Here is a 27,581-nt window from a genome sequence, read left to right on the forward strand (position 1 = left end):
TGATAAAGATTACTAAATTTGGACTGGAGTATTTTCTGTGACTTCCTTCTTTTTTTCAATCCACTGTAAAATTATCAAAACAATAGTTTATATAAGATCATCCCTTGTGCGAACAATCTGGTAATTTTAAAGTTGTGTGTGTGTGTGTTTCAGAGGAGCCTGTGGAACAAACTAAAAAATGGAAGCGAGAGTGGCAAAATAGGACGAAGACACAGGAAACCAGGGGTACCGCCTTCTGTTCTTTGCCCGACTGAGAAGCCCCAGAACTCTGGAAATGTAGCTGCCAGGGCTAACATACCTGGAAGAAACTCCAAAAATAATGGTGTTTCTACAATGCCTAACAAGACACCAGTGCCACTCGGGACATATGAGAAGTTGACAAACCAGATACTTTCTGTCCAGAGTGAAACATTGCTTTTGTCCAAACTGAGCAGAGAGACAACTGAAATCCAGGTTCCCTCTATGAACGAAGCTCTGTTAGCTATCGAGTCTGATCTGTTTTCCAGCTCCAGCTGTGTCATCTCTGAGTCATTGGAGTCAGACAGTCAAAACCATGGCTTACCTAACAGCCCCCAGTTGATTAATGTCAATGAACAAAGACTGACTTTCTTTGTCAGCCAAATGGGTCTTGGGTCAGAGGCCAAGCCAAAAAACATGAAGGTGCATTTTACCTCTGCCACTGTGACCAAAGGCAGAGCACCAGTGGAAGTAGAGGCTAACAGTCTGAGTGAAAGGAGAGTGAAGAAGTCGCGAAGGAGACTCTTGGACAAAACTCTAGAACTGTCATTCAGCAGCAGTGGAGCAAACTCTCCTCAAGTAGGCACCCCCAGCCTCCCTGTTATTGACTCAACTTCAGGATCAACCTCATGTGACGGTCAACAGGTTCCACAGGCTTCACCCTCCAGCTTGACTCCAGAGCGAAAGTCAATTTCTGCTCCTGTCGAATCGCCCAGTGCTCCTTTTGGCCTCTCTTTATCCCCGGCTCCCTCTCCCATCCCTTTGCCTCTTAGTTCATCTTCTCCTCTGCAGTACACAATGTTTTTGGACTTACAAATCCAACAACAGACAGCTACTGTCTCAGAGTGTTGCTCGGTCAAAGAGGACTTGTCACCATTTCATGCGAGGTTAAATACCAAGAAGAGGAAGAGTGAGGAGCACCACAGCAGTGATCGGAATACTGGGAAAATGTTCAGGACAACTTTGCTGGAGATGCCACGAACGGGTCCGGAGAGGAGAGGTGTGACGCCACGAACGGGTCCGGAGAGGAGAGGTGTGACGCCACGAACGGGTCCGGAGAGGAGAGGTGTGACGCCACGAACGTGTCCGGAGAAGAGAGGGGTAACACCACAACAGAAAAAAGCAGGTAAGTCAACTTGCCCCTCTCATGAAGTTCATGTAAATTGACATTATGTGGTAATTTTGTAAAGAAATTGGCAATAAATTGATGTCTTTCATCATATAAAGGCTAAGTGCATTTCTCATAATACTAATTTCAAGGGATAATGTCACAGTAATTGAAGTCGTATTCTGTAATTCTAGCTGCTTCTTTTTTTTCTATTTTCTTGGTACCATTATTCCTTCAGGATAAACCATTTCTCAGTTGTAGTCATTTGTTCCATTTTAGGCTGCACATCGGCATTTGGGAGCTGCACTGTAAACCCCAGCAGTTATACTACATAGTAATTCATAAGGGTGGTGAAAAAACAAAACAAAACAAATGTTGGTAATCAGTTGACCAAACTATGCAATGTTTAATGGAATGGGCCTTAATATTTTAGAGTTAATTTGTCTGGAACATTCAAGGATTTTAGGAAACATACAAGTGTGGAAAGACGTCATTGACATCCCAATGTGGCATGATGTGGCTCACCTGTGCCTCAGTGTGTGACTGCAGTCAGCTGGAGCTTTGGGTTCATAGGGAGCTGTCTGAGTTCTGTTTGATCGTCTTGTCTCCATGTAATATCTGCAGTGTATGTGTCCTGTGTTTTGGCTTTGCTCCTGCTTTTCTGCCCTCTGCGTTGGCACCTCTGGGTTTTTGGATTTGGCTCCTTAGTATACCTTGGACTCCCACTTTGTTTGATTTTTGGACTTTAGATTTTTGCTTCTCTCCCCGTTGTGTTTTGCACATGGCATACCAATCAGTCTCTGACAAGTGGATGCTCGGCTCCTGTTCCCACTGTAGTTTAACTTATAGTGAGGTTGTTCTGTTCTGCTTTTGTAGGCTCTTATACAGTTCAGAGACCATCTTCACTGGGTTGTGACTATATGCTGCTGTCAACACATCAAGTAACTAATTACCTTCTGCTGAGATTCCTTGTTTAATATATATATCATAAAAAATGTCTTAAATGTAAATGTTGAAATAAGTCTCTGTTCTCCAAGTTAAATTCTCTCTTGAGTTTTCCCTCCATCTTGTATATCTGACTGACTAGGTGTAAACGTGGAGGTTTGAGAGGGCCATGTCAACAGTTTTATTTCTCGTTCCAATTTATATCTTCTAAAGGGGCTGTATCATGCAAAATTCACTTTTTGTATATTTTAACCTTGTTATATAGTTATGTACTCACCTAAAACACCCCCAAAGCCTTTTTTTCCTTCGTGCCTGCGTGTTTAAGCTTTCATAGTGTTTGTGCTGCTCAGAGAGGCAGCCCCTCCCGCACCCGTGAAAACGCTCTGTTTTCCCACATTGATGTCACACTGTGAAGATGGCTCCCCTGAGCCCCCCTCCCGCAGGCCCTCGGCAATCAGCGTTGCCGCTTTTTTCTAACTCTGATTGCGGACATAAACTTTAACCATCGTCTGAAAGCAACAGTCAAGCAAGAGCAAGAGTCTGAAGGGTCTGCGCTTGGTGAGTTTCTCACAGGAAAATACGTTTTTGCGTGTGGAGAAGCTAAAGCTAAAGAGCTAAAGCTAGCTAGCGTATTTGTTTTAAAGCGCTGATTGGCTGAAGTTCGCTGTCAGTCAAAGTCCACAGGGGGAGAGGCGGGATTTTCAGTGAAACGGAGCGTTTTCTCTTCCGGGTTTCAGAATTAGCCCCAGAAAATCTTTTATTTCACACAAAATGACTTTTCCTTAGCGCCAAAAATAAACTATTACTAGGGATGGGACGAGATCTCGCGAGATCGCAATGCCGCGAGATTAAGTATGTTTATATAAGGCAAAAACTCTTTATTAACTGGAATATTGACGGATACATTACATGGCGCACGGCCATATAAACACGTGCAAAACCCTGAATATGCTCATATTCATATTTAAAAACCCGGTCGAAAGGGACATGAAATACTGTTCTGCGCATGTTCTATCCGCAAAGAATCTTGGTCTTTTGAGTACACAAACTACTTGTGATACAGTTTAGTTGATACGACGTAAAGGAAATGTGCGGAAACGATCGTTCAGTTCTTCTCTTTTATTGAAAAAACGGTGCATCACATCAATGCACATTTTACCACGTCTTGCCGGCTCACACTCTCTTTCTAACAGCATGCAGAGAGAGCCTGCAGCGGCTGCGGCGCCCTTCTTCCTCTGTGGTGTCTGTGTAAAATAAGGTTGAACATGCAAACAGCGCACCTAGTGGCATGAAGTGCAAATGTAGTCATGGCGTCGTCTGTGCGCCGCGGTTTGAATGGGAATAGGCGAACGAGGCGGCCGCCTCGGGCGCAGTGTAGAGCGGAGGGCGCCGTGGCCGGACAAGGGGCACTCCGACCCGACACTCCATGCTCCGACGCTGCATGTGAGTACCGCGCTGCCCCCCACACCTCAGCACCAAACCCCCCACACCTCAGCACCCCCCCTCGATCTCGTGGATCTCGCGAGACATCTCGTCCCGTGAAAATTGTGTCTCGTCCCACCCCTAACTATTACCATGTTAATGCCATTTCTAGGGTTTGGACTAGCTAAAAAAGCATGATACAGCCCCTTTAACAGTGTCATTCCTTGTGTTTCAGGTATTTTGGATGATGTTGTTTGTCCTCTCTTGATCTGTACAGTCTTTCCCACTTAGCTGAGTCTGGGGAGGAAACTGGCCTATATTCAGTTCAATATGCTTCCATCTGGCCTGATACTCAGGAGAACACCAACAGACAATATATTGCATTTGTGTAGCGTAATAGTATTTTTTAAAGTTGGGCAGTGCTAGACCACCATGTTCCTTATCAATTTGAAGTGTCATAAATTTTATCCTTGGCTGTGCTCCTGCCCAGACAAGCCTGGAAATCATCCTAGTCCAGACTCTGAGCTGAGAATCCAGAATCTTGCTGGGTAGTGATAGGAAAAGATACAGTAACCTTGGCAGTAAATTCGTCCTCACTCTCTTGATTATCGAAGTGAAATCTAATCATGCTGATCATTTTGTTATATGTTTCTGGATCCTCTCATTTATGTGGTCACAGTTTATTTTGTATAATTTGTATATCTTGGGTGATGGTGATTCTCAGGTATTTTTATTATTCATTTTCTGAGTTCAGTTTGTATTTATTTAATTATCTGATTAGCTGATGCATGACATTATGTAAATACTCACTGGGTTGTATTGGAGATCCTTTACAAATGCAAATCTTAATACTTGGCGCCTTTTCAGACCCGGTCCGGGCCTCTCGAGCTACTATCACAGCAAATGATGCTTATGTTGAGCTTAAAACATATCCTGCATTTACATGGCTGGCAATTCATCTGTGTTCACCAATTTATAGATTTTGATGTATATGTTTTGTTTCGTTTTTTTTTTTTGTTTTTTTTTTCTTCCCTTTCTTCTTCGTTTGTTCAGGTGCCAGACCAGTGGGAAGGTCAAGAGTGGTCGCGGTGGCTCAGTCGAAGCTGACATTCATCAAGCCTGTGAAGACGGGTATATTAACTGTGTTAACTGTACACCAGCAAAATATTTAACAGCATCTTTTTTTCCCTTTGCTTATCTTCATGGTGGTTTGTTTGTTTTTTCCCTCTCTCTTCCCTTGCAGCTTTACCGCGACACCCCATGCCTTTTGCCTCGAACATGTTTTTTGATGAGAGGTGGATGGAGAAGCAGGAGAGAGGTTTCACATTTTGGTTCAACTATGTGCTGACACCTGATGATTTCAAAGTCAACACTGAAGTCAATAAAGGTATTCTTATTTCAGTTAGCCTTTCTGTGTACTTTCCAAGCTATGCATGTGCACATCTGATGTGGTCCTACTTAGTGACCGTTGGGAAAGAGAAGAAAGAAGATTGCATCCTTTATTCATTGTTTGGAGTAACTTATTTTTTTTGCATTTTCCCATCCTATTCTAAGATGTTGTGGGCAGTCACATTAAGGCATTCCAGGGAGCCAATAGGGCTCAAGGGTCATGCTGCGAAAGCCATGTTGTTTTCCCAACCCTAAGTTGAAAATTAGCAATGCCCCCCTAAAATATAGAAGTATCTCCATAATTTTCACATGGTTGTGATGTGGGACGGGGGGAGGAATGTCAAAATAACATTCATGATGACTGCACTTTTTGTATAACGTAAACCGCTTTAAATTTCTTGATTTCGGAAATCGGTAATCCTGCGTATTGTTAATTCTCTTCATACTAATGAGGGAAATGGTGTATCGTGTCAACACTTGGTGGTCTTGGTAATGGACCTTTACTGTCACTACAACAGTGGAAACCCTGATAGACTATTAAGGAATGACCGTTCATTTTATAATCCAAAAAAAAATTATTATGTTGTTTATTTTGACTGTGTTTGACTATACGTGGTCATCTTGTTCGATTGAGCCATCTTTCCACCTTCTTCTTGTCTTTAAAGTTGCGCTGCATGGCATTTAACTGTGAAATCTTCAGTAATGTTACCTGACTGTCGGTCTTTCTTTTTTCTTTTTTTTTTTTTTTTCTTAAATCCATATGTGAATGTTGACATCACGATGATGCTAAGTTATCATGCTTCCCTGGTATAAATTATTACTTTTTGTATGTATTCCTAGATGCTGCAGTTTGTCTTGCAATGGCCGCCAAAGTGAACCTGCTTGAAGCTCCTACTAAAGAGGACATGTCATTCAGCACGTACACGGCCCGGCGGAAGCTGAACCACCTTCGTCGCTCCGCCTGCCAGATCTTCATGTCCGAGCCAATGGTGAAAGCCATCCAGAGGCTGGAGGTGGAGGTGGAGGCTGGCCGGCTACGTGTTCGTGTCGATCGCCACCTCTGGAAAGACATTGGTACGAGCTGCGTGCTATAAACTGAGTTCGGAGTTATAACCTGAGTTCTTATAGAAGTATGTGTTGCCGTAGCCTCATTATGACGTTCAAATTAGAAAATCGTCTGTTTCCTCCCTGTCTTGCTACACCACATTTTGTGAAAATGAAACTGAAGCTGGGATGGTCAAGTTTGAGTTTACCGGGAAGCAGGCTCAGAGACAGCCTGCTCTGAGGAGGGCTCGTCAGAGCGACTTTATAGACCCCTGAAACTCCGAACAGAGGATGAATTTGGGGCGAACAAACTTAAATACTATGTTTTTTTTTGGCTTCTGTGACTGAAAAATAGCATAATATGTCCCCTTTAAAAGTTTTTGTGTCTTCATCAAATTTCAGGAGAACGAAAAAAAGTCCTCAACTGGCTGCTCTCCTACAATCCACTGTGGCTCCGGATTGGATTGGAGGTATTCTGATGGGCTCATGCTTCCCCGCTGCTGCCTTTCTGATCTGCATTTGTGAGTTTCTTCACCTTAACAATGCTCTCTGTCCATAGACGATCTACGGGGAGTTGATCCCACTACAGAGCAACAGTGATACACTTGGTCTCGCCACCTTCATTCTCCAGCGGCTGCTCTGGAACCCGGACATAGCGGCAAAATTCAGACACTCCAGTGTGTCAAACTTGTTCAAAAACGGTAATTAAGGAATTCAACCAGAAATATGATTCTTGTAATGAGTTATTGAACTGGAGGCATGTGATCATGGACATATTGAAATTACTGGAATAATCATGACTGTGCATTTTTGGGGTTGGGAATGGCAGCCAGAATCCCAGGGTCGCTGTGGCTACTTACATCACTGACCACCACGGGGTATTGAATGAATGAATATTGCATTTGTAAAGTGTCTTTGGGTGTCTGGAAAAGCTCTATATAAGCCCAGTGCGTAATTTTTTCCTGGAACTCCATGACTACCACCCACAGACGCCTATATACCATAAGATTTAAGTGAGTCATTACAGCTTTTTATTCTGAAAAATGAGCATCTGTTTGAACCATTGTGTTCTGTTGTGATGTTTTTAAAAGGTCACATCTCTTGGGTGTCTCAGTAGGTGTGCTCTTTTACGTTTGTTACGACTGTAACACGTTTAACATGAAAAATGTTATCTTGGCAACCTCAAAGAAGACGAAGCGGCATGTCCCCACTGTGATCTCTTGTAACCCCCCTGACATTGGGGGGGCTCAGACCCCAATTTGGGAGTCATTGTCTTTATTCTATGCACCAAACAACTGCCAGTCTTTGTGAGACACAAAGGATGGGAGGGCTGTAATATAAGTTCAATTTAATTGTATTTCTATAACCACAAATACAGTACACTCCTCCCAAGGTACTTTAAGAGAGAAAAACTAACATTTTTACATGAAGAACCAGAAGAAACCTGCAAAACCAGAGTCTGAAGTGGAGATTTTCTGCTGCTCTGTTGGGGTTAGGTGATAGAGTAAAGGATAAGAGAGGAACAGGCAAACAAACATAAGTCTGCCTGCTGCAAATTTTTGCTGATCATCTCTTCCTGTCTTTCCAGGTCACGAGGAGGCGTTGTCTCGCTTTACTTTGAAGAAGCTGCTTCTCTTAGTCTGCTTTCTTGACAAAGCAAAGGAGTCCCGCCTTATAGAACATAATCCCTGTCTGTTCTGTCAAGACGCAGAGTTCAAGGTATGCCAGAGTTCTCCTAATTTCACAGAATTTTCCCTGGAGGAGAAAAAAAAAAGTAACGGCAGATATAAATATTATCATCAAAGGAATTTCTCTCCAATATTTCCACGTCTTTGTGAGTTCATGCCCATTGATTTGGTTTCAAAGTTAAAAGAGCAAAACATACAGCACAACAAACTGGTAGTTGTGATTGAATGACTGTTTTTTTAATAAAAGCCCAATGGAGAGTTGTGGCTGTGGTACTTAAAAAAAAAAATTTCAATGCTTTATTATAATACACTTCTATGTAGCGATCCGGTGATAAAATCACCCAGCAAAGCAAGGGTGTCAAATGTGCTGGTTAGTTGATGTAATTTTATCGTCAATGCCAAAAACGTAACTTTTGATGCATTGTATTATTTTTGTTGTAAATTGCTTTGATGATAAAAATCACACACCGGCAGTGTTACCAACTTGGCGAGTTTCTCTCTAAATCTGGCAACTTTCCAAATCATCTCGGCAATTTTTTTTTTTTTTTTTTTTGCAGAAAGCAACAAGCAATAGATGGAGCTACTTTTTCTGTTGTTTTAGAGACTCGGGCGTGTGCACGTCCCATTCTGCAGTTACTGTCCTCAGTGAGCAGCGTGTGCGGCCGTGAACCTCTCGCGCATTAGGTTTGGAAAATAAACCAAACTTAAGAAAAATAAATAACCAAACAAGAAATGTTGTGCATTTACATATGGCGTTTTACTTGTGCCAACAATACACAGCCACATGAGAAACGCCTGTGGTGGGTTATCGCATATAAGCGCTGTGAAGGACGCCACGATGCATCCATTTATTGACACTAGCACTTGCTCCTCTAGTTGAGGAAGATGAGGGCTGACAACCAAAGAGCCAGTTCCAGGATTTATGGTTACAATACCAGTTGAATTGATGGAATAATCAGAACCAGGACCAACAAAGCTGTTCTTCGTTAGATCTCCCTGTGTTCCTACCGCTTTTGTTTTAATTTCAACCTGTTTGGCTCTCTTGCAGACCAGTAAAGACCTGCTGCTGGCCTTCTCCAGAGACTTCTTGAGCGGAGAAGGGATACTCCCTCGTCACCTGAGCTACCTTGGCTTACCTGTCTCCCATTCCCAGAAGCCCCTGGACGAGTTCAACTTTGCCGTGAAAAACCTGGCAGTTGATTTGAGATGCGGCGTTCGTCTAGTGTGAGTGAGACATCATGTTCTTTTACACAAATGCTGAAAATGATGTCATTTTCGTGTTGGGCCACAAGTTGGTGCAGTTATTTGGTTTTTGTAATGAAATCACACACACAAGGAATAGAGCAATATTCTATAAACAGTAACGATGACTAGTACGCAAATACACAGACGTATGAAGTAGGACTGCTATTATGAGGGATTCTGAACTATAAAAGTATTGCGATGGAGTGGGACCATTTTTAGAAAGTTCCACCTTGGAAGCCATTTTGAATGGCAATGAAAGAAGTTGCTTTTTCAGTAGCTCCGAGCATCACGTATGACCAACCCTGCAAACAGGGAAAGGTTTTCCATCTGAAACGTCGTGTAGGATGTCCTGTAGACTAATTAAACTATCAAGAGTCTTGCTGATCATTAAAAAAAAGAACTTAGTTAAATGATTTTAGTGTTTGTAGAAGTACATTTCAAAAATACAGTGATAATGATAACGTGAAAAATTTGGCTGTAATAACTATGATCTGAAATTTTCATATTGTTACATTTCTATTTGGAGGCGATTCACTGCATCCTTAAATACTCACCATACAACAAAGTTGGCAACTAGCATTAGTCACGTGTGTACTGTAGTAGGTACTTGATTCGGAAGGTACTCTCAATCGATGGCAGAGGAAATTCGAGCTATCAGACATGCTTACCAAGTGTCACTTCAGTGCAGGTCTCTGAAGCTGCATCCTGTGCTTAAGCTCTATTGACATTGAATTTTGTTTAAATGGATATTTTGACCTTATTTTAATTTTGTTGCACAACAAGAACATCTTACAAGAAAAACTTTTATCACAGTTCGAGGCGGCAACGTTAGCAGGCACACGAAAATAAAATGGTGTGTAACACGAGCACATAAGTGATTGATACTGTTTTGTGCTTCAAATACCAATGCAGGTGTGATGAATGTGATGAAGGTGCAAAATGGCAAAAATGATGGAAACAACTGAACATTTAGGAAGGGGAAAATGTCTAAGCAGTTTAAAGATATCAAAATTTAGTAAATACACTTAAGATTTGTTGATGAGTCCAACATAATCTATAGTTTACCCTTAAAAGTAATAAAGCTTATACTGTATATAAGGATGCACTGACACCAGTTTTTGCAAGCACAACTACAAGTATCATTACTAACCTTTATCTACTTGCTAATGTATCTCAACTATGAATGGAGAAAAGCACAACAGTTATTATAGATAACAGAGATGCACCGATACCAATTTTTTAAAGGAAGAGTACAATTTGTTTACGTGTAGTGACACACGGGAAATATTGGCAATAGAAAAAAACAATCTCCAAACAGTACTTGGAAACCTTCCCTTAACTGTTTTTTTTGCTTCCAGGCGTGTGATGGAGCTCTTCCTGCAGGACTGGAGTTTGTCGGAGAAGCTACGTATGCCGGCCATCAGCCGCCTGCAGAAAGTGCACAACGTCGACATCGCTCTGCAGGCACTGAAAAGCAAAGGCGTCGACCTCAAGGATGATCACGGTAGCGGATGAATAACGATTCGTTTAGATATAATGTCTGATTGAATATGTGTGACTTGTAGGGATGTAGAGCTTCACCAGGCTCATGCTTCATTGCGATTTATGATAAAATGTCCATGATACAAGTTTTTATGTTTTCATGTTAAGGTTTATATGGACAGCTCCTAACTTTACCAGGGGTTGTCACATTGCTTCTGATTGCAGTAAGCGGTTCATGAAGGTTGATAAAGATATCAAAATTTATTGAGATTTTTTGAATCCAGGAGAGACCTCAAGCATGCAGGACACCAGCCCTTGAGGGCAGGATTTAAGTAGCCCTGGTCTATGCTCATAAACAACAGGCAATGGTAGACTGTGCCCCCTGCTGGTTGCATTGCAGTACAGTTTTTAAAAAAAAAATTTTTTTAATTTTTTTTTTTTTTTTTAACCTTCACCAATTTATTTTTTCACGTTTGTATGGATAGATCGCTATATCTCTCGTGACTTGGCAGGAGTTTTCAAGATCACACGGTTTCCCTCTGGCTGCTCCGAATTCTTTCACTTTATTCTGATTTTCTTCCGCTGTTGCTGATGTTTCATTCAAAGTTTACTGGCTTTTTTTGCAAGTCAGTGATATGAAAACACAGACAAGCAGACTACTTTTTAAATTTAATGACAAATCTGACTCATAAGTTACAGGTTTTTTTTACATAGTTAATTGATTTTTTTTTTTTTTTTTTTTTTTTTTGTCACCCCTAGGCTCCACCATCGACGCCAGAGACATTGTGGATGGGCACAGGGAAAAGACCCTGGGACTCCTGTGGAAAATCCTCCTTGCGTTTCATGTGTGTATCCCACGATTTCTCTCACAACTGACCCTGAACTTTTGAAATTGGGTGAAAATGATTAATTCTTTTTGGAAATTCTTTGTAGCTGGAGGTGATTTTGAATGAAGATGAGCTCAGGGAGGAAATCTGCTTCCTGAAGGACACCTTCAGGACCAAACAGAGGTTGGTGTCTCTGAGAGCTGATCAGAGGCCTGAACCGGGTCCTGCTGAGGAAACTGCATCATTCAAACACGACAGCAGAAAGATGGTGCTGCTCATGGACTGGGTTCGAGCTGTATGTGACTTCTACAAGCTGAAGGTAAGCCTCAAACCTGCTGTGAGCCTCAGAGCCCAGTGAGTTTTATTGGACATCCTCAGCACTCAGAAGTTTAACACCATCCCATATATTTGGCATGCTATTTTCACAGTTTCAGCAATGTAAAAGCGCTTTTTGCAGCTAACCACAACCTCTGGTCCACACGTATAGCAGTTGAGAATTGAGCTCTTCAGCACTTCAACGTGGAGGTGTTAAAGGGCAACTCCGGTTTTTTGACACCTGGACCTTATTTATAGGTGTGTGCATGCTCATATACATAGACAAACATCGTGCAGCTCGGAGTCCTTCAGAAGTTATTTAGATCCAAACGATGTAGCCGCACTAGCGGGGCTGCCACAGCAATGGAGCGTTAGCGCTGGACATAATCTCTGCAAAGTCGCTCATTTCGGCTGTATTTCTTCATCCATCGCCAGTGTTATCATAAAGTCAGCTCGTCTACCGTCTTCAGGTGGGTCACCTGAAGAGCTGACAGTTTTCGCTAACTTAGCCACAATTAGCTCGGATGGGAACGTTGCGGCGCTCCTCTCCCCAGCAGAAAGGCACTTTGAGTCGGCCTCGGCTGTCACGGTGCCCCGGCGTCTGACTTCCAGGGGCCGAGTTGGAAAACGGCCCTCAGCTGCTCCACGGAGGCTCCGGACACCCGCGAAGATGCAAGGCTCACACGCGGCCGCTGGATGTCTCTCCTCGCCGGGAGGATGCGTATCTCCGCTCCCCGGCAGATGCGCGGTCCCGCGGCCAGCCCGCCGCGCCGAGGCCGGTGCTCTCTCCTCGCCGGGAGGAAGCGTATCTCTGCTCCCCGGCGGATGCACGCTCCACGCCGGCCGCGGGACGCGCGACGGCCCGCCGCGCCGCGGCCGGAGCTCTCTCCTCGCCGGGAGGAAGCGTATCTCCGCTTCCCGGCGGATGCGCGCTCCACGCCGGCCGCGGGACGCGCGACGGCAGGAGCTCTCTCCTCGCCGGGAGAATCCAGATCTCTGCCGCCCGGCGGATGCGCGCTCCGAGCCAGGCCGCGGGACACCGCCGGAGGCCCCCCTTCCGACCGAAAGGCAACCCAGCGGCGATGGAGGAAAAATACAGTCGAAATGAGCGACTTTGCATAGATTATGTCCCGCGCTAACGCTCCATTGCTGTGGCACCCCCACTAGTGCGGCTACATCGTTTGGATCTAAATAACTTCTGAAGGACTCTGAGCTGCACAATGTTTGTCTGAGTGAGTATATGAGCATGCACACACCTATAAATAAGGTCCAGGTGTCAAAAAACCGGAGTTGCCCTTTAAACAGGGTATTGTCATTACCCGGTTTTTCTCTGAAATTCCAGTTAAAAATTGACTACAGATTGCATTACAGATTGCATTACAGATTGCGTTGCATGTTGCGTTTTCTTCTGAAGCACCAGTCTGACCAGGCCAGACCAGAAAAGTTTTTCTCTGTCTGTATCAAGACAGAGTCAGGGCTTCTCCAAACAGTTACATTTTCCCCTATGTCAACAGAGAGAGCATTTTTGAATAGTTCCACCTCAGGAATCACTTGCAGAAAGTCAAGCTTCCAGTGGCTCACAGCACTCTCGAGTGAACGGGCACCCAGGACACAATGAACATTTTCCCTTTTCACTCAAACAACATGTAAACAAGGCCCTTTTTTTCTTTTTTCTTTTATGCAGTGCTAATTACACTTGAAAGAAACCACCATCCACCTCATCCACTCACTGTGGACCTGATGGTGACAAAATTCACTCATCACAAGAACAACTTGATTTTTATGGTCGAGTTAAAAGCCATGAGTCTGAAGCAGTTCTCCTGTCAGGACCCAACAAGTGACATTTGATCCTGGTCTGTGCAGGTGGACAACTTTACTGTGGCATTCTCGGACGGACGCGTCCTCTGCTACCTCATCCATCACTACCACCCCGGTCTCCTGCCAGCAGCAGCTGTAAGCCACAGCACAACACAGACTGTCGAGTGCTCGCAGCGGGGCTACCTCGAGCTGGACCTCTCTGCTAGTGACCCTGACACCTCCGCGGACTCTCTCCTGAACGGCCATACAGGTATATGACAGCTTTTTAAAAGAATATTTTGACGAACCACAACTGTTTTGTTGTCAGCAAAGGAAATATCCAAAGTTATGTTTCGAACTCCTATTCTTCTTCTTTTTTTTTTTTTTTTTTTTTTGCTATTAAAGCGAGGGTTGGCGATTTGAATGAGATACATTTTTTTAAATACTGGTTAAAATGATCTTTATGACCCGATGTGAAACAATTCATAGCGTGTTCTTAAAGTAGTTTGGAAAATATCCGCTATCTACAGCAGGAGTAAAACGGGAAAAACAACAACCAATCGTCTTGACGGGACACCTTTTTTTAAACCAATCAAATCCCTTCGCCGTTCAACCTGCCCCCTGCGCGTACATGTCAGTGGCGTGCACTGACCCTGATTCAGTGCGCGCGTAGAAGGACGGAGCGTTGTTGCAGAATGGCGGAGAAGAATGTTTGGGGCTTTACTTACCGGTGAGTGCGCCATACTCGGCATAGTTCAAATAAAGAAAAACGAAGAAACGAAGCGCTGAGGACAGGTTACGCCAGGAACGCACTGGACGCGGAAGTGCTTCGCGCACTGCGCGCGCGAACGTCTCTGCGTCTCCGCTCCCAACGGAGCTCCTCCAATGGGGTGGGAGCTGGGCGGAGCCTTGGGAGATGCTACATTCGTGCTACATGCTAGTTTTCCAAGATCGCCAACCCTAGCTTTAATTCACAAACTTTGAGTTTTACATCGTAGACTGTTGAGCAAGTGAATTCAAGACATGAAAGGCCATCGATATTTTTAATGACAACTGAAGAGATAAACGGTCTTTCTATGTGTTTTTTTTTTTTTTTATGTGCTTTATAAACGTTGGAGCTGTTAAGAATGGACTGTGGAGACATTCCTCACCTGGAATAGCAATCTTTGGGTTGTTTTTTTGTCAACAGGCAGAGAGTCTTGGTTGCTGGAGTTTGACAAACTGCTGAAAAACGAGAAGAACAACTTCAGGACATTCAACACCGCTGTGGCTTACCTGGGAGGTGTTCCAGCCATGATAAACCCAGCTGACATGTCCAACACGATCCCGAACGAGAAGGTGGGCTCACATTCAAGGTTTCTTCTCTTTTGGAATGAATCTGAAGAAAGTTGGATTTACAGGTCGCTTTTTCCTCCAATAACTCTCCCTCTGCTCGGCGCATGAAATAGATGACACATTTAGAATTCGATTTCCTCTCCAGAAGAGTTCACTTTAGCCATTGTCATTAACGAAACCAGAAACGACTTTTTATGTTTTTTTACTACTTTATACCATACCTGGTACTCGGATTGAAACAGTATCATTTAAAGACTTCTGATTGCTGCCATGTGACTGAGGTAAGAGGTTCTTGATGTGATCTGAGTCCATTTTAATGATGCATTGAACTGATTCCCACTGCAAAGTGAGCAAGGCTACTGTGGACTTTTTTTGTCTGAATGCAGAGGAAGCAGGATTTCATTGTTTATATTCAATATCATAACTTTATTTCCAGTAGCCTTTATTTAACAGGTCAGTCCCATTGAGACACTGATCTCTTTTTCAATGGAAGTATGGCCAAGACAGCAGCTTTGAGCAATGCAGAGACCATATAGAATACAAACGTAAACAAGCTAAATAAGTTAAATAATTTCGGCTTTCATGTAAAGCAAGAGTAAGAACGGTACAAGGCTGATTCCAATTTCCCCACAAGGTTTTTAAATGTTCTATAGAACTGTACTAAACCATAAGTGCAGATTTAAATGTCAATCCTGAGGCCATTAGCACATGAAAATGATTTTACTGCAATGTTTTGGTTTTCTTTACCCAGCTAGCATCATTGTTTCTTTAATGCTTTCATATCTCATTGGTAACAATATATCTGTGCTGAAGATGAGTTTGATTAACTGGCCTTTTTGTTTGAAATCTCAGAACATTTTGAAGCACCCACTAAGGATATGTGCCTTGTAATCTCATGACTGTCTCCAATTGAACAGTGGTTTATGTCTATCATGCAAGTAAAAAATTCAGAGGTGGCTAAAATGTTGTCACAGTGCAGACAAAGGTGAACCTCTCCGGTGGGTTTAAGCTTCTCATATATCTAACAATGTTAATAAGAAAAAAAGACATCTGGAGACTGGTGCTGAGACCCTCAGAGTGACTCCATTTTCATTCATCATTTACTTCCAGGTTGTGATATCCTACGTGTCCTTCCTGTGCTCTCGTCTGCTCGACCTGCGTAAAGAAAGCAGAGCAGCTCGAGTCATTCAGAGTGCCTGGCGGAAATACAGACTCAAGCAGGAATTGCAGCTCTACAAGGTCAGACGCACTGGATTTTATTTTATTTGTTTGTTTGTTTGTTTGTTTGTTTTCTTGAACTTATTCTGTCCAGCATCACAACTATGACTATCAAAACTTATAAAACTTGAATGTTTATTGAAATAATGTGAAAGACCTTTCTGAGGCACCACCAACACTGGGACAGTAGAGGAATGGCACAGAAAGGAGATTTGATAACATTAATATAACATAGAAGAGCCATGTAGTTACAATTCTTTTATAATTTTGAAACGTTTTATGTATGCAGGAGAGAAACGATGCAGCAGTGAAGATCCAGCAGCTGGTGAGGAGCTTTATGTGGAGACGCAGAGCTGAGAGACAGAGTCGAGCTGCTGTCATGATACAGTCGGTGTGGAGGGGTTATGCAGCCCGCAACCGGATGAGGCTGGAGAGAGAGGCTCAGCTTCGCACTGTACAACATGAAGCAGCAAAGATAATCCAGGCAGCTTTTAGGTCTTACGCTGCACTTAGAGGCATGAGAGTCAGGGCAGAGCTCAGGAGACGGCACCAGGCAGCGACTGTCATTCAGTCTTCAGTGAGGATGTTCCTTTGCAAGAAGAAGTTTCTCCTCCTCCAGCATGCAGCCGTTATCATCCAGAGCCGATACAGAGCCCTTCAGCTCTGCAGGGCACAACAAAAGAAATTCACTGAACTGAAGCAGTCTGCAGTAAAGATACAAGCTGCATTCAGGGGTTACAGAGTTCGGCAAAACCAGAGGAAGAGGCACAATGCCGCCACAGTAATCCAAGCTCAGTTCAGGATGTACAGAGTGCATACAGCTTACCGAGCGCTAAAATGTGCTGCCATGATCATTCAGGACCGCTACAGGGCCAAGGTGCTGAAGGAAAGGCAGATTCAGACATACATGGCAATGAAATGTGCTGCTGTTGTCATCCAGGCAGTGTACCGTGGCCATCTGGTCAGGAGGAAGGTGGCAGAGATGCACCGGGCCGCCACACTCATCCAAAGAAAGTTTGTGACCATCAGAGAAAGAAGGCGATTTCTCGCCGTCAAAGCAGCAGCTTTGGTCTGCCAGCGTTGGTACCGAGCGGTAACGCTGGCAAAAACACAGCGCCTTGACTATTTGACAAAGCTCAGAGCAGTTGTGTGTTTGCAGGCGGCCTATAGAGGATTCAGAGTGAGGAAGCAGCTACGTATCATGCAGACGGCAGCTGTAACAATTCAGTCTCACTTCAGAAAGTTCCAACAGAGGAGAAACTACACGAGACTCCGCTGGGCTTCCACTGTACTGCAAGCACGTTACAGAGCTAACAAACAGATGAGGGCAGACATGCACTCCCTGAGTGCCAAGAGAAACGCCGCTATCGTCCTACAAGCTGCCTTCCGTGCAATGAAGACCAGGCAGAAGCTCAAGCAAAGACATCAGGCTGCCACAGTTATCCAGAGAGCTCACAGGGCCTTCTGTGAACGTGAGCGCTACCGCCGACTGAAGTCCTCCGTTCTTGCTGTGCAGCGCAGGTACCGGGCCAATGTGGCAATGAAGAAACAGAGAACAGTGTTTGAGCAAACCCTCAGAGCAGTCGTCATCCTGCAGTCGGTGTACAGAGGACAGCTGGTCAGAAAGGAGGTAGCCTGCCAGCATCACGCTGCCACTGTCATTCAGTCTGCATTCAGAAGGCACAGAGAAGTCGTCAGATTTCAGACCATGCGCCTGTCAGCCATCATCATCCAGAGACACTACCGCTCCTACACTCAACAACAGAGAGCACAGCTGGAGTTCAGATCCATGAAATCAGCAGCTGCAGTCCTTCAGCAGCATTACAGAGCCTTTGTGACTGGAAGAAAGATTAGGAATGCTTACCTGCAGAAGAAATCAGCGTGCCTTATTCTCCAAGCTGCGTTCAGAAGCATGAGAGTCAGGGCAGAGCTCAGGAGACGGCACCAGGCAGCGACTGTCATTCAGTCTTCAGTGAGGATGTTCCTTTGCAAGAAGAAGTTTCTCCTCCTCCAGCATGCAGCCGTCATCATCCAGAGACGATACAGAGCCCTTCAGCTCTGCAGGGCACAACAAAAGAAATTCACTGAACTGAAGCAGTCTGCAGTAAAGATACAAGCTGCATTCAGGGGTTACAGAGTTCGGCAAAACCAGAGGAAGAGGCACAATGCCGCCACAGTAATCCAAGCTCAGTTCAGGATGTACAGAGTGCATACAGCTTACCGAGCGCTAAAATGTGCTGCCATGATCATTCAGGACCGCTACAGGGCCAAGGTGCTGAAGGACAGGGAGATTCAGACATACAAGGCAATGAAATGTGCTGCTGTTGTCATCCAGGCAGTGTACCGTGGCCATCTGGTCAGGAGGAAGGTGGCAGAGATGCACCGGGCCGCCACACTCATCCAAAGAAAGTTTGTGACCATCAGAGAAAGAAGGCGATTCCTCGCTGTCAAAGCAGCAGCTTTGGTATGCCAGCGTTGGTACCGAGCAGTAACGCTGGCAAAAACACAGCGCCTTGACTATTTGACAAAGCTCAGAGCAGTTGTGTGTTTGCAGGCGGCCTATAGAGGATTCAGAGTGAGGAAGCAGCTACGTATCATGCAGACGGCAGCTGTAACAATTCAGTCTCACTTCAGAAAGTTCCAACAGAGGAGAAACTACACGAGACTCCGCTGGGCTTCCACTGTACTGCAAGCACGTTACAGAGCTAACAAACAGATGAGGGCAGACATGCACTCCCTGAGCGCCAAGAGAAACGCCGCTATCGTCCTACAAGCTGCCTTCCGTGCAATGAAGACCAGGCAGAAGCTCAAGCAAAGACATCAGGCTGCCACAGTTATCCAGAGAGCTCACAGGGCCTTCTGTGAACGTGAGCGCTACCGCCGACTGAAGTCCTCCGTTCTTGCTGTGCAGCGCAGGTACCGGGCCAATGTGGCAATGAAGAAACAGAGAACAGTGTTTGAGCAAACCCTCAGAGCAGTCGTCATCCTGCAGTCGGTGTACAGAGGACAGCTGGTCAGAAAGGAGGTAGCCTGCCAGCATCACGCTGCCACTGTCATTCAGTCTGCATTCAGAAGGCACAGAGAAGTCGTCAGATTTCAGACCATGCGCCTGTCAGCCATCATCATCCAGAGACACTACCGCTCCTACACTCAACAACAGAGAGCACAGCTGGAGTTCAGATCCATGAAATCAGCAGCTGCAGTCCTTCAGCAGCATTACAGAGCCTTTGTGACTGGAAGAAAGATTAGGAATACTTACCTGCAGAAGAAATCAGCGTGCCTTATTCTCCAAGCTGCGTTTAGAAGCATGAGAGTCAGGGCAGAGCTCAGGAGACGGCAGCAGGCAGCGACTGTCATTCAGTCTTCAGTGAGGATGTTCCTTTGCAAGAAGAAATTTCTCCTCCTCCAGCATGCAGCCGTCATCATCCAGAGACGATACAGAGCCCTTCAGCTCTGCAGGGCACAACAAAAGAAATTCACTGAACTGAAGCAGTCTGCAGTAAAGATACAAGCTGCATTCAGGGGTTACAGAGTTCGGCAAAACCAGAGGAAGAGGCACAATGCCGCCACAGTAATCCAAGCTCAGTTCAGGATGTACAGAGTGCATACAGCTTACCGAGCGCTAAAATGTGCTGCCATGATCATTCAGGACCGCTACAGGGCCAAGGTGCTGAAGGACAGGCAGATTCAGACATACATGGCAATGAAATGTGCTGCTGTTGTCATCCAGGCAGTGTACCGTGGCCATCTGGTCAGGAGGAAGGTGGCAGAGATGCACCGGGCCGCCACACTCATCCAAAGAAAGTTTGTGACCATCAGAGAAAGAAGGCGATTCCTCGCCGTCAAAGCAGCAGCTTTGGTCTGCCAGCGTTGGTACCGAGCGGTAACGCTGGCAAAAACACAGCGCCTTGACTATTTGACAAAGCTCAGAGCAGTTGTGTGTTTGCAGGCGGCCTATAGAGGATTCAGAGTGAGGAAGCAGCTACGTATCATGCAGACGGCAGCTGTAACAATTCAGTCTAACTTCAGAAAGTTCCAACAGAGGAGAAACTACACGAGACTCCGCTGGGCTTCCACTGTACTGCAAGCACGTTACAGAGCTAACAAACAGATGAGGGCAGACATGCACTCCCTGAGCGCCAAGAGAAACGCCGCTATCGTCCTACAAGCTGCCTTCCGTGCAATGAAGACCAGGCAGAAGCTCAAGCAAAGACATCAGGCTGCCACAGTTATCCAGAGAGCTCACAGGGCCTTCTGTGAACGTGAGCGCTACCGCCGACTGAAGTCCTCCGTTCTTGCTGTGCAGCGCAGGTACCGGGCCAATGTGGCAATGAAGAAACAGAGAACAGTGTTTGAGCAAACCCTCAGAGCAGTCGTCATCCTGCAGTCGGTGTACAGAGGACAGCTGGTCAGAAAGGAGGTAGCCTGCCAGCATCACGCTGCCACTGTCATTCAGTCTGCATTCAGAAGGCACAGAGAAGTCGTCAGATTTCGGACCATGCGCCTGTCAGCCATCATCATCCAGAGACACTACCGCTCCTACACTCTTGCACGGCAACAAAGAGAAAAGTTTCTGGAACTGAAACGATCAGTCACTGTCCTTCAAGCAGCTTTCAGAGGCTGGCATGTCAAGACAGACATCAGACGACAAAACCAAGCAGCACTTGTGATTCAGTCTTGCTGGAAGGGCTCAGTGGAGCGCCGTGCATTCCAGAGAAAGATAAAGGCCGTTGTGAAGCTGCAGCAAATGTTCAGGACAGTGCTGCTCAGCAGAGTAGAGAGGACCAGCTACATTCGAAAGAGGAACGCTGCCATCACACTTCAGAAGCACTGGCGAGCCTGGATCACAAAACGGCAGGTAAGGGCAACATTTCTCAAAGTTGAAGGTTGTGAAATATTTCCACTATAGTCTTATTTTTCATTTACTCTTGAAGAGAATGAAGATTCACTTGAAAGTGTATGTTGTGCTGGTTAAAGAAATGTTGGCCTTTTTGTAAATGAACTGCAATCTGATTCAGGAACTGGAGGCCGCCCAGGCTGAGAGGAGGCTCCGTTTTACATCAGCAGTCTTCCACCATCTCTGTGCCATGAAGATCCAACGTGCTCTGAGGGCCCACTGGGCTCTGAAGTCGGCGAAAAAACAGGTTCATTATGTTGTCGTCATACAGGTATGTCAGTTACAAGCCCAAAAATCCATCGCTGCCAACATGCGTTGTTTGTTTAAAGCAGCCCATTGTCTTTCCCTAGCGATGGGTGAGATCAAGACAGCAAAGAAAACGTTTTCTGGAAGACAGAGGGAATGTGGTTAAAGTCCAGAGAGCTGTCAGGAGCTGGCTGGCTCGTCGTCGGAAGGCTGCGATTGTCATCCAGCAAGCCGTCCGGAGATTCCTCCTCGTCAGGCGCCAGAAGAGGGCGCAGCAGGGCATCATCAAAGCACAGGTGCAACAGTCACAGGCCAGACTTTACCATTGAATGATCAGTAGTTTTAAACTTCTTGTCCAGAGATCAGAGGGGTTCATATCCTTTGATCCTTGTTCTATTATAGTCTGTTATGTTTACTAGAACTTTTTTTTTTTTTTTTTTTTTAATATTAATAGGATCCTTCAGCTGATTCTAAATGTTCCACATGAAACTAGCAATGTGCCTTGCAATCCACTGGATCAGTTTGTAACCAGGCAAACGTTTGAAACTCATCTTGCAATTTACATGGGTGCAGGCAGCATATTTAGATCTTAACGGTGTTCCCAACAGCTGGATAAAGAATTGCAGCTTGGAAAACGTCCGACGATAGGCGTCATGGTGGTTTATTTATTCTTAATTCATCATTCGTCTATCCAGGCTTTGTGGAGAGGACACCGTTCGCGGAGACAGAGCGACAACCCGAAGTTGGTGGCATTGAGGCACCGCTTGCGTCAAATAACAGCCACAGCCAAAGAGGAGGACAAGCTCATCAACAAGACATTGCTTGCCCTTGACCACCTCCTTCATTACAAGTACTTCTCTTACATCCTGGAGGCACTGAAAAACCTGGGTGAGACTTCTCGCGTCCAATGTCTTTTTGCTGTTGGACTTAAACACGATGACTAACTAGTGCCGTCTAGCCCTACCTTTCAACCCACACATGTTGTATCTATGTGGTGCTGAAAGAATAAATGTTCTCTGTAAATTATTTGAGAATTTCAGTCAAGCATTCCAGAAGCTGCAGTGTCAGTGGGTGCGTTAAGTTTTATGTATGTTAATGTGGGTTTGTATGCTGTTTTCACACGTTTGTGTCTAACTGCACAGAGATCACCACCAGGCTGTCCCCAGAGTGCTGCCAGCAGCTTTTAGGCAGCGGAGTCACCCAAGTCATCTTCACACTGATCCGCAACTGCAACAGGAGCGTCGCCAGCATGGAGGTCATCGCCCTCTCCATCCAGGTCCTCCTCAACCTGTCCAAGGTATCGTACATGCTCAGAGCAGCTGTCCGCTTTGTGAAGTGGCATGATCGAGCACAGTTGGTTAGGGCTGCAAGGATGAGTCGCTGTTTGGGAACATTTTACTGAAAATAAACCTGCCAAACACCTTAACCCATTAAGCCCACCTTTTTTCCAGAACTGAGAACATCAAATAGTGTGTCTCGGGTAACCCTTTTGCATTTTTTTCCCTTTTTTTTTTTTTTTTTTTTTTTCCCCCCCCAAGTTGTAGAAAAATATGTGAAAACAATTTTTTGACCGATCTCAGTTGTGACCAGTGGAATATGTGATTGGTAATTTCAATTTAAGGTGTCAAAAGTCTCCATTTGGCATCAGTGAAGTTGCAATTTTCAAGTATGAAGCCTTGTATGCAAATATAAGTCTTATTTAATTAATCAAAATCTGTTAACAGTGCTTTGATGAAAAAACGTTCACACATTTATTGGAACATTAACAGAAATTTTTGCATGTTATGTTCTCAAACATTGAGGTTACAAAGTGGAAAGACTCCTCAAAGTTCCTTCCTGCTGAACTTCCTGAAAGTTCAGCAGGAAGCCTGATAACAAGCCATTCATTACTCTCAGCTGTATTGAAGGAGGTCGACATGGAAAACATGCAGAGCTGCAGCCCTCCAACATCTGAGGAACCTCTAAAACAGGGTTCTCAAACTCAGAGTGGATCTACTGATGTCTGAGTGATCTTAGAGGCTCCTCAGAGGGACCCCTTTGGTGTTTGATCTTAGAGGTTCCTCACAGTGGCCCCTTCGATGATCTTAACCAGCCTATCAAGAACTTCCCTCAGTGTGAATCCAAAAGAAGGACAAGGGTAGAAAATTCAATCCAATCTAATTTGATATTTATAAATACAGGCATGTTTATGCATACGTACAACATTCTATCCTAACACTCACTACAGTGACCACTAACATATTTAATGATTCTGTGCACACACCAAACTAATTGTGTTAATTTTAAACTTATATATCATTTTTAGAAATGTTAGAAATCATGTGCTGACAAATGTTGAATTATTTTGGTGTCAACATAATTTACCGCTCTTTTCATTTGGAGATTTGTGGCAGTCATCCTCTTCTCAAGGTGCAACCAGGAATTCAGCTCTAGTCATGTCACTATTTACTGTAAACATGTGACACTGCCCACTCCATGAGCCCACTCTGGTCCGTGACCGATGGGTTTAGATGGGCTGGATACAAACTGTGAAACTCCAATTTCATCCCATCATAGCACTGCAGCCATGAACCAAAACCTTAAATGCTGACACCCTGAAGTTGCTGTATCATCAGATACCACAGAGAACGGGTGCTTGGGAAAAAAAAGAAGGTAATCATGACTAATTGACTAAAAAAAAAAAAAAAAAAAAAAAATGGTATTGATAGATGAATCAACAATCAGTGTTGCCAGCTCAAAAGTCCATTGAGCAATCAGCAGCCCTACTTTCACTATAAAGTTTTTCCATCAATGAAGCATTTACCCCTCATGCACACTGGATGCGGTCCGGCTACGGAACGGCACCGGTCTGGCTCCGGCCCGGTACACCGCAGCACTGTGATTCACACCACCTGCGGTGTCTCTGCAGTCAAGCCGGAGGAGGTTGGCAGATCTGTCGTTATCCCCCGTAGACAATTTGAAACCCGTTTTACTCAATAGAAAGCAGCCCAAACCGCCGTCTCGGATGAAAATGCACGTTAAAACCGTATTTATATGATAATAAACACGTCATAAACACATAATCAGTTCATCAACCCGTCCAACGTGTTCAAAAAAGACGCTTGATTTGGAACAAACCCGCCCAATCTGGCAACACGGAGCTGCTCCGGTCACAGAGCTGTTTTGAGCCATTTTGGAGTCATTTGGCTTCTCAGCAGTGACAAAGTACAAAACGGTTCATTCTTCTAATGCGTATAATGGCTACATTACATTGTTTGTTCTGTATTCTACCAGAATAAGTAAAAAAATAGAATATTAAGGCAAAAACATGACAGATTTTATTTTGAAGTGACTTATTTTGGAACACGTATCCCGTTTCCTTCCGGGCACCCGACTTGCTTCCGTCTGGATTGACGCGGTAGGGCTCCGGCATGCAGAAAAATAGGATCTTTGCGGAAAGAGACCGGAGCTCCACAGAGGCTCCGCAGCTGGACCGGAGCCGGACCGCAGCCGGACCGCAGCCGGTGTGCATCACAGCATTGATTTTAATGACTACGGATTAGCTGCGGTGTCCGGACCGGAGCCGTTCCGTAGCCGGACCGCATCCAGTGTGCATCGGGGGTTACCCCCATTTGGAGATCCGTGCCATCAGGAGACCTTTTGTTGTCTGGTTCAGAACATTAGTACACATTGACATTGTGAAAAATGTATTTAAACAATGAAATGCGATGAATTGCATTTCTGTACATCATGCTCTTCGAATCTAAGGAGACAGTTTTTTTTAAAGGTTATGTATGAAATGTGGGATAAATCCACGGAAAGTATAGTTTTTGATGCAGTTTGAATTAATCTGGATGGATGGATGGATGGATAGATTATCATCTGTTCTTCACTAACGACAGAAAAACAACTTAATCATAAATTAAAAGAACACTTTAAGACAGTCATTGTGGAGGGGATGAGTGATTTCTTGTGGATAGTTTTAGTCGTCTGTAAAGCTTTTGATCTTCACGTTATGGCTGAAGCCACATATTTTTTCTGGACAGCAAATGATGCGTTAACAAATTCGATCTAATAAGAATTCACTTCCTGTGGAACGAGGTCAAGTTGTTTGTGCCATTTTAAAATTGTCTTGCATTACTGCGCGTCACATTCACGAGCAATTTTGGTGATGCGACTTGGTCAGATGTTTGTTTTAGGGAAGTGAGATTGACTTTTCAACCTGTGACTGACCACTTTGTAGACTTTCTGTTCCTAAATCTTCTCCTGAAAATCAAACTTGCTTCACTGACAGTTCCTGTTCCCACACTGCAGTTTGTGTGAAACTGCCTTCCCCCCTGCCTTTCACCATGCTTAATCATACGCGATATGCCATGAAATATGTTTATCTTGAACCTGTGGAGTACAGGGGGCAGTGTGTGTTGAGCACGCTTTCATAACATGCTTGTACTGCATAAGGCTGGATGCCACTGTGACATTAACAACCACCTAGAGCTTGACGATAAAGCTAACTATATATTGTGATATAACTTCCTCGATGGACATTTTAAACGTGTTTAATAGATTGATTTTTTTTTTTTTTTTTGATTGATTACGTCCATGCAATCTTTGACAGACGAGACGGATTGCCAGTGATTGTAAGAGCCGTTTTGTTTCTGAGCCAATTGTGTTGCTGGAGCGGAGCCCTGTCACGGTAGCACACAGTGCAGGAGCATCTAGTCGCAGCGCCTAATAATGTTTGCTCTCCTGCAGCCATGTACCTTGGCAGTAGGGTGACCGCCCTTCCCAGCATGCACAGTGCTCAAATGTCCCCTCAACCATCCGGGAAGCTGGGACTGCTGCTTGTCCAGCAATGACAGAGCACAAGAGAATTGTCTGAAATCCGCAGATGTGAAAGCCTCGTGACTCAAGCTCTTTTGGTTTTTCTCTTTTTTCAGTACCACAAGACCATCGACATGGTGTATTCTGTGGAAAATTCGGTGGACACACTGGTAGATATGCTGCAGAGATATCGAGAGAAGGCAGGTGATAAAGTGGCAGAAAAAGGCAGCAGCATTTTCACTAAAACCTGCTGCGTTCTTGCCATTCTGCTGCAGGACCAGGCCCATGTTCAGGTAAGTAGCACACACGGCAAAGCAGTGACATGCTGACTGGTGTCAATATCGAAATAAGACAAAATTCTCATTTTTACCTTTAGGAGGTCATGAAGCAGCCCAAAGTTGTGGACAGGATCCGCAGTATCTATCACTTCTATCTGCGAAAACAGAAGTTGGACAAAGAAAGAACCCCCATCAAATGCAAAATGTTGGCCTCAGACAACGCGACTGCTCACAGATCCAATCCTCGGTCAAGGTATGTTCGTTTGTCCGTGTAATATGCATGACCAATGCTGTTGAAGCCAGATGAGCGCTGGACAACAAAATGATAGCATTACTCATAGCAAAGTAACCTTCCATTGAGAGACATGTGAAACATGATTGATAGCCTTTTAATAGATTGTGTTTGTACGTGCAGTGACAGGCGTATGTGGTGGCTGAAATAGAGCCGTGCCAAGTTGGCACAAAGAACAGTAGCGGCCAATTGCAACCCCAGGGAATATTTAAAATGGACTAAAGTAGTGATTGGTTTCATATCGTGATAGAAATTATATTGACGGACATGACAGATATCATGATGGGACTTCTCCCCATATTGCATTTGATAGCTCCAATTCGTTTGAGAATTTTAGAATGTTCGATGGTTTTAAAATGTGTGCCAGTTGTACTGAAACATTTGGAAATGTGTATCATTGTACCGCCTCCAGTTTATCCTTGAACTAAAATGAGTTTGACACCGCTGGATTAAACCCCAAACATGTATTTATGTAACACATGCCACTTTTTTCCTCAATTTTTCTGCAGAACTCACATTTTTTTTCTTCTTTATGCAGCTGGTGGTTAATAATAGTGTCTGTGTTGCAGTTTGTTACTGACTGTGACCCACAACTGTATTTGTGGTAAAAATATATGGAGTTTATATTGTATATTGCCACTTTGAGGGAATTTTTTTTATATAAATATAAATTTTGGGGCCTTATCACTCAGCCTAAAGCCAGAAAGCTTCCAGAAACTGATTCAAATCTTTTTTCTCTCTCTCTCTCTCTCTCTCTCCTCAGATTCACCCCAGATTGGATTATTGGAAGACAAAAGCAACACGATGTCACTGACCCTTTTAAGGGAATACGGTTGATTGCCGAAGCTTTGATTTTAGTCTGAGAGAAAAAAACAATTGTAAATATTGAAAATGTGTGTTTCTGTTTTTAATGGATGAAATAAAGGTTTGTTTGTTTTTTAATGAATTTGTTTGTCACTGTATACATTTAAAATTAATGTTCGAAAGCTGTGTATTCAAGAGGATCGCCACTGAAC

General features: G+C 44.4%; 1 protein-coding gene across 1 annotated transcript; it reads left to right on the top strand.

The window, feature by feature from the left end:
• The first annotated feature begins 397 nt into the window (after positions 1 to 397).
• On the top strand, positions 398 to 27,470 carry aspm (assembly factor for spindle microtubules). The gene is made up of 22 exons (XM_030083757.1): positions 398 to 1,363; positions 4,766 to 4,843; positions 4,956 to 5,099; positions 5,942 to 6,175; positions 6,548 to 6,615; positions 6,705 to 6,846; positions 7,734 to 7,864; positions 8,882 to 9,057; positions 10,437 to 10,582; positions 11,320 to 11,405; positions 11,494 to 11,706; positions 13,566 to 13,770; positions 14,689 to 14,837; positions 15,945 to 16,073; positions 16,342 to 20,910; positions 21,071 to 21,220; positions 21,300 to 21,491; positions 21,891 to 22,083; positions 22,338 to 22,492; positions 26,112 to 26,288; positions 26,372 to 26,526; positions 27,329 to 27,470. Exons 1-22 carry the CDS (start codon positions 463 to 465, stop codon positions 27,426 to 27,428), a joined length of 8,493 nt encoding a protein of 2,830 aa, XP_029939617.1. The 5' UTR covers positions 398 to 462; the 3' UTR covers positions 27,429 to 27,470.
• Positions 27,471 to 27,581: the final 111 nt, after the last annotated feature.

The sequence above is a fragment of the Salarias fasciatus genome, chromosome 23, assembly GCF_902148845.1.
Source record: "Salarias fasciatus chromosome 23, fSalaFa1.1, whole genome shotgun sequence".
Classification (NCBI taxonomy): domain Eukaryota; kingdom Metazoa; phylum Chordata; class Actinopteri; order Blenniiformes; family Blenniidae; genus Salarias; species Salarias fasciatus.

What these genes read in the sequence shown, in the direction of transcription:
- aspm (XM_030083757.1), top strand. Translation starts at nt 463, where the DNA reads ATGAACGAAGCTCTGTTAGCTATCGAGTCTGATCTGTTTTCCAGCTCC. An exon ending in AGATGCGGCGTTCGTCTAGT is followed by an intron (nt 9,058 to 10,436) that starts GTGAGTGAGACA and finishes TTTTGCTTCCAG; the next exon opens with GCGTGTGATGGAGCTCTTCC. An exon ending in GGAGGCACTGAAAAACCTGG is followed by an intron (nt 22,084 to 22,337) that starts GTGAGACTTCTC and finishes CTAACTGCACAG; the next exon opens with AGATCACCACCAGGCTGTCC.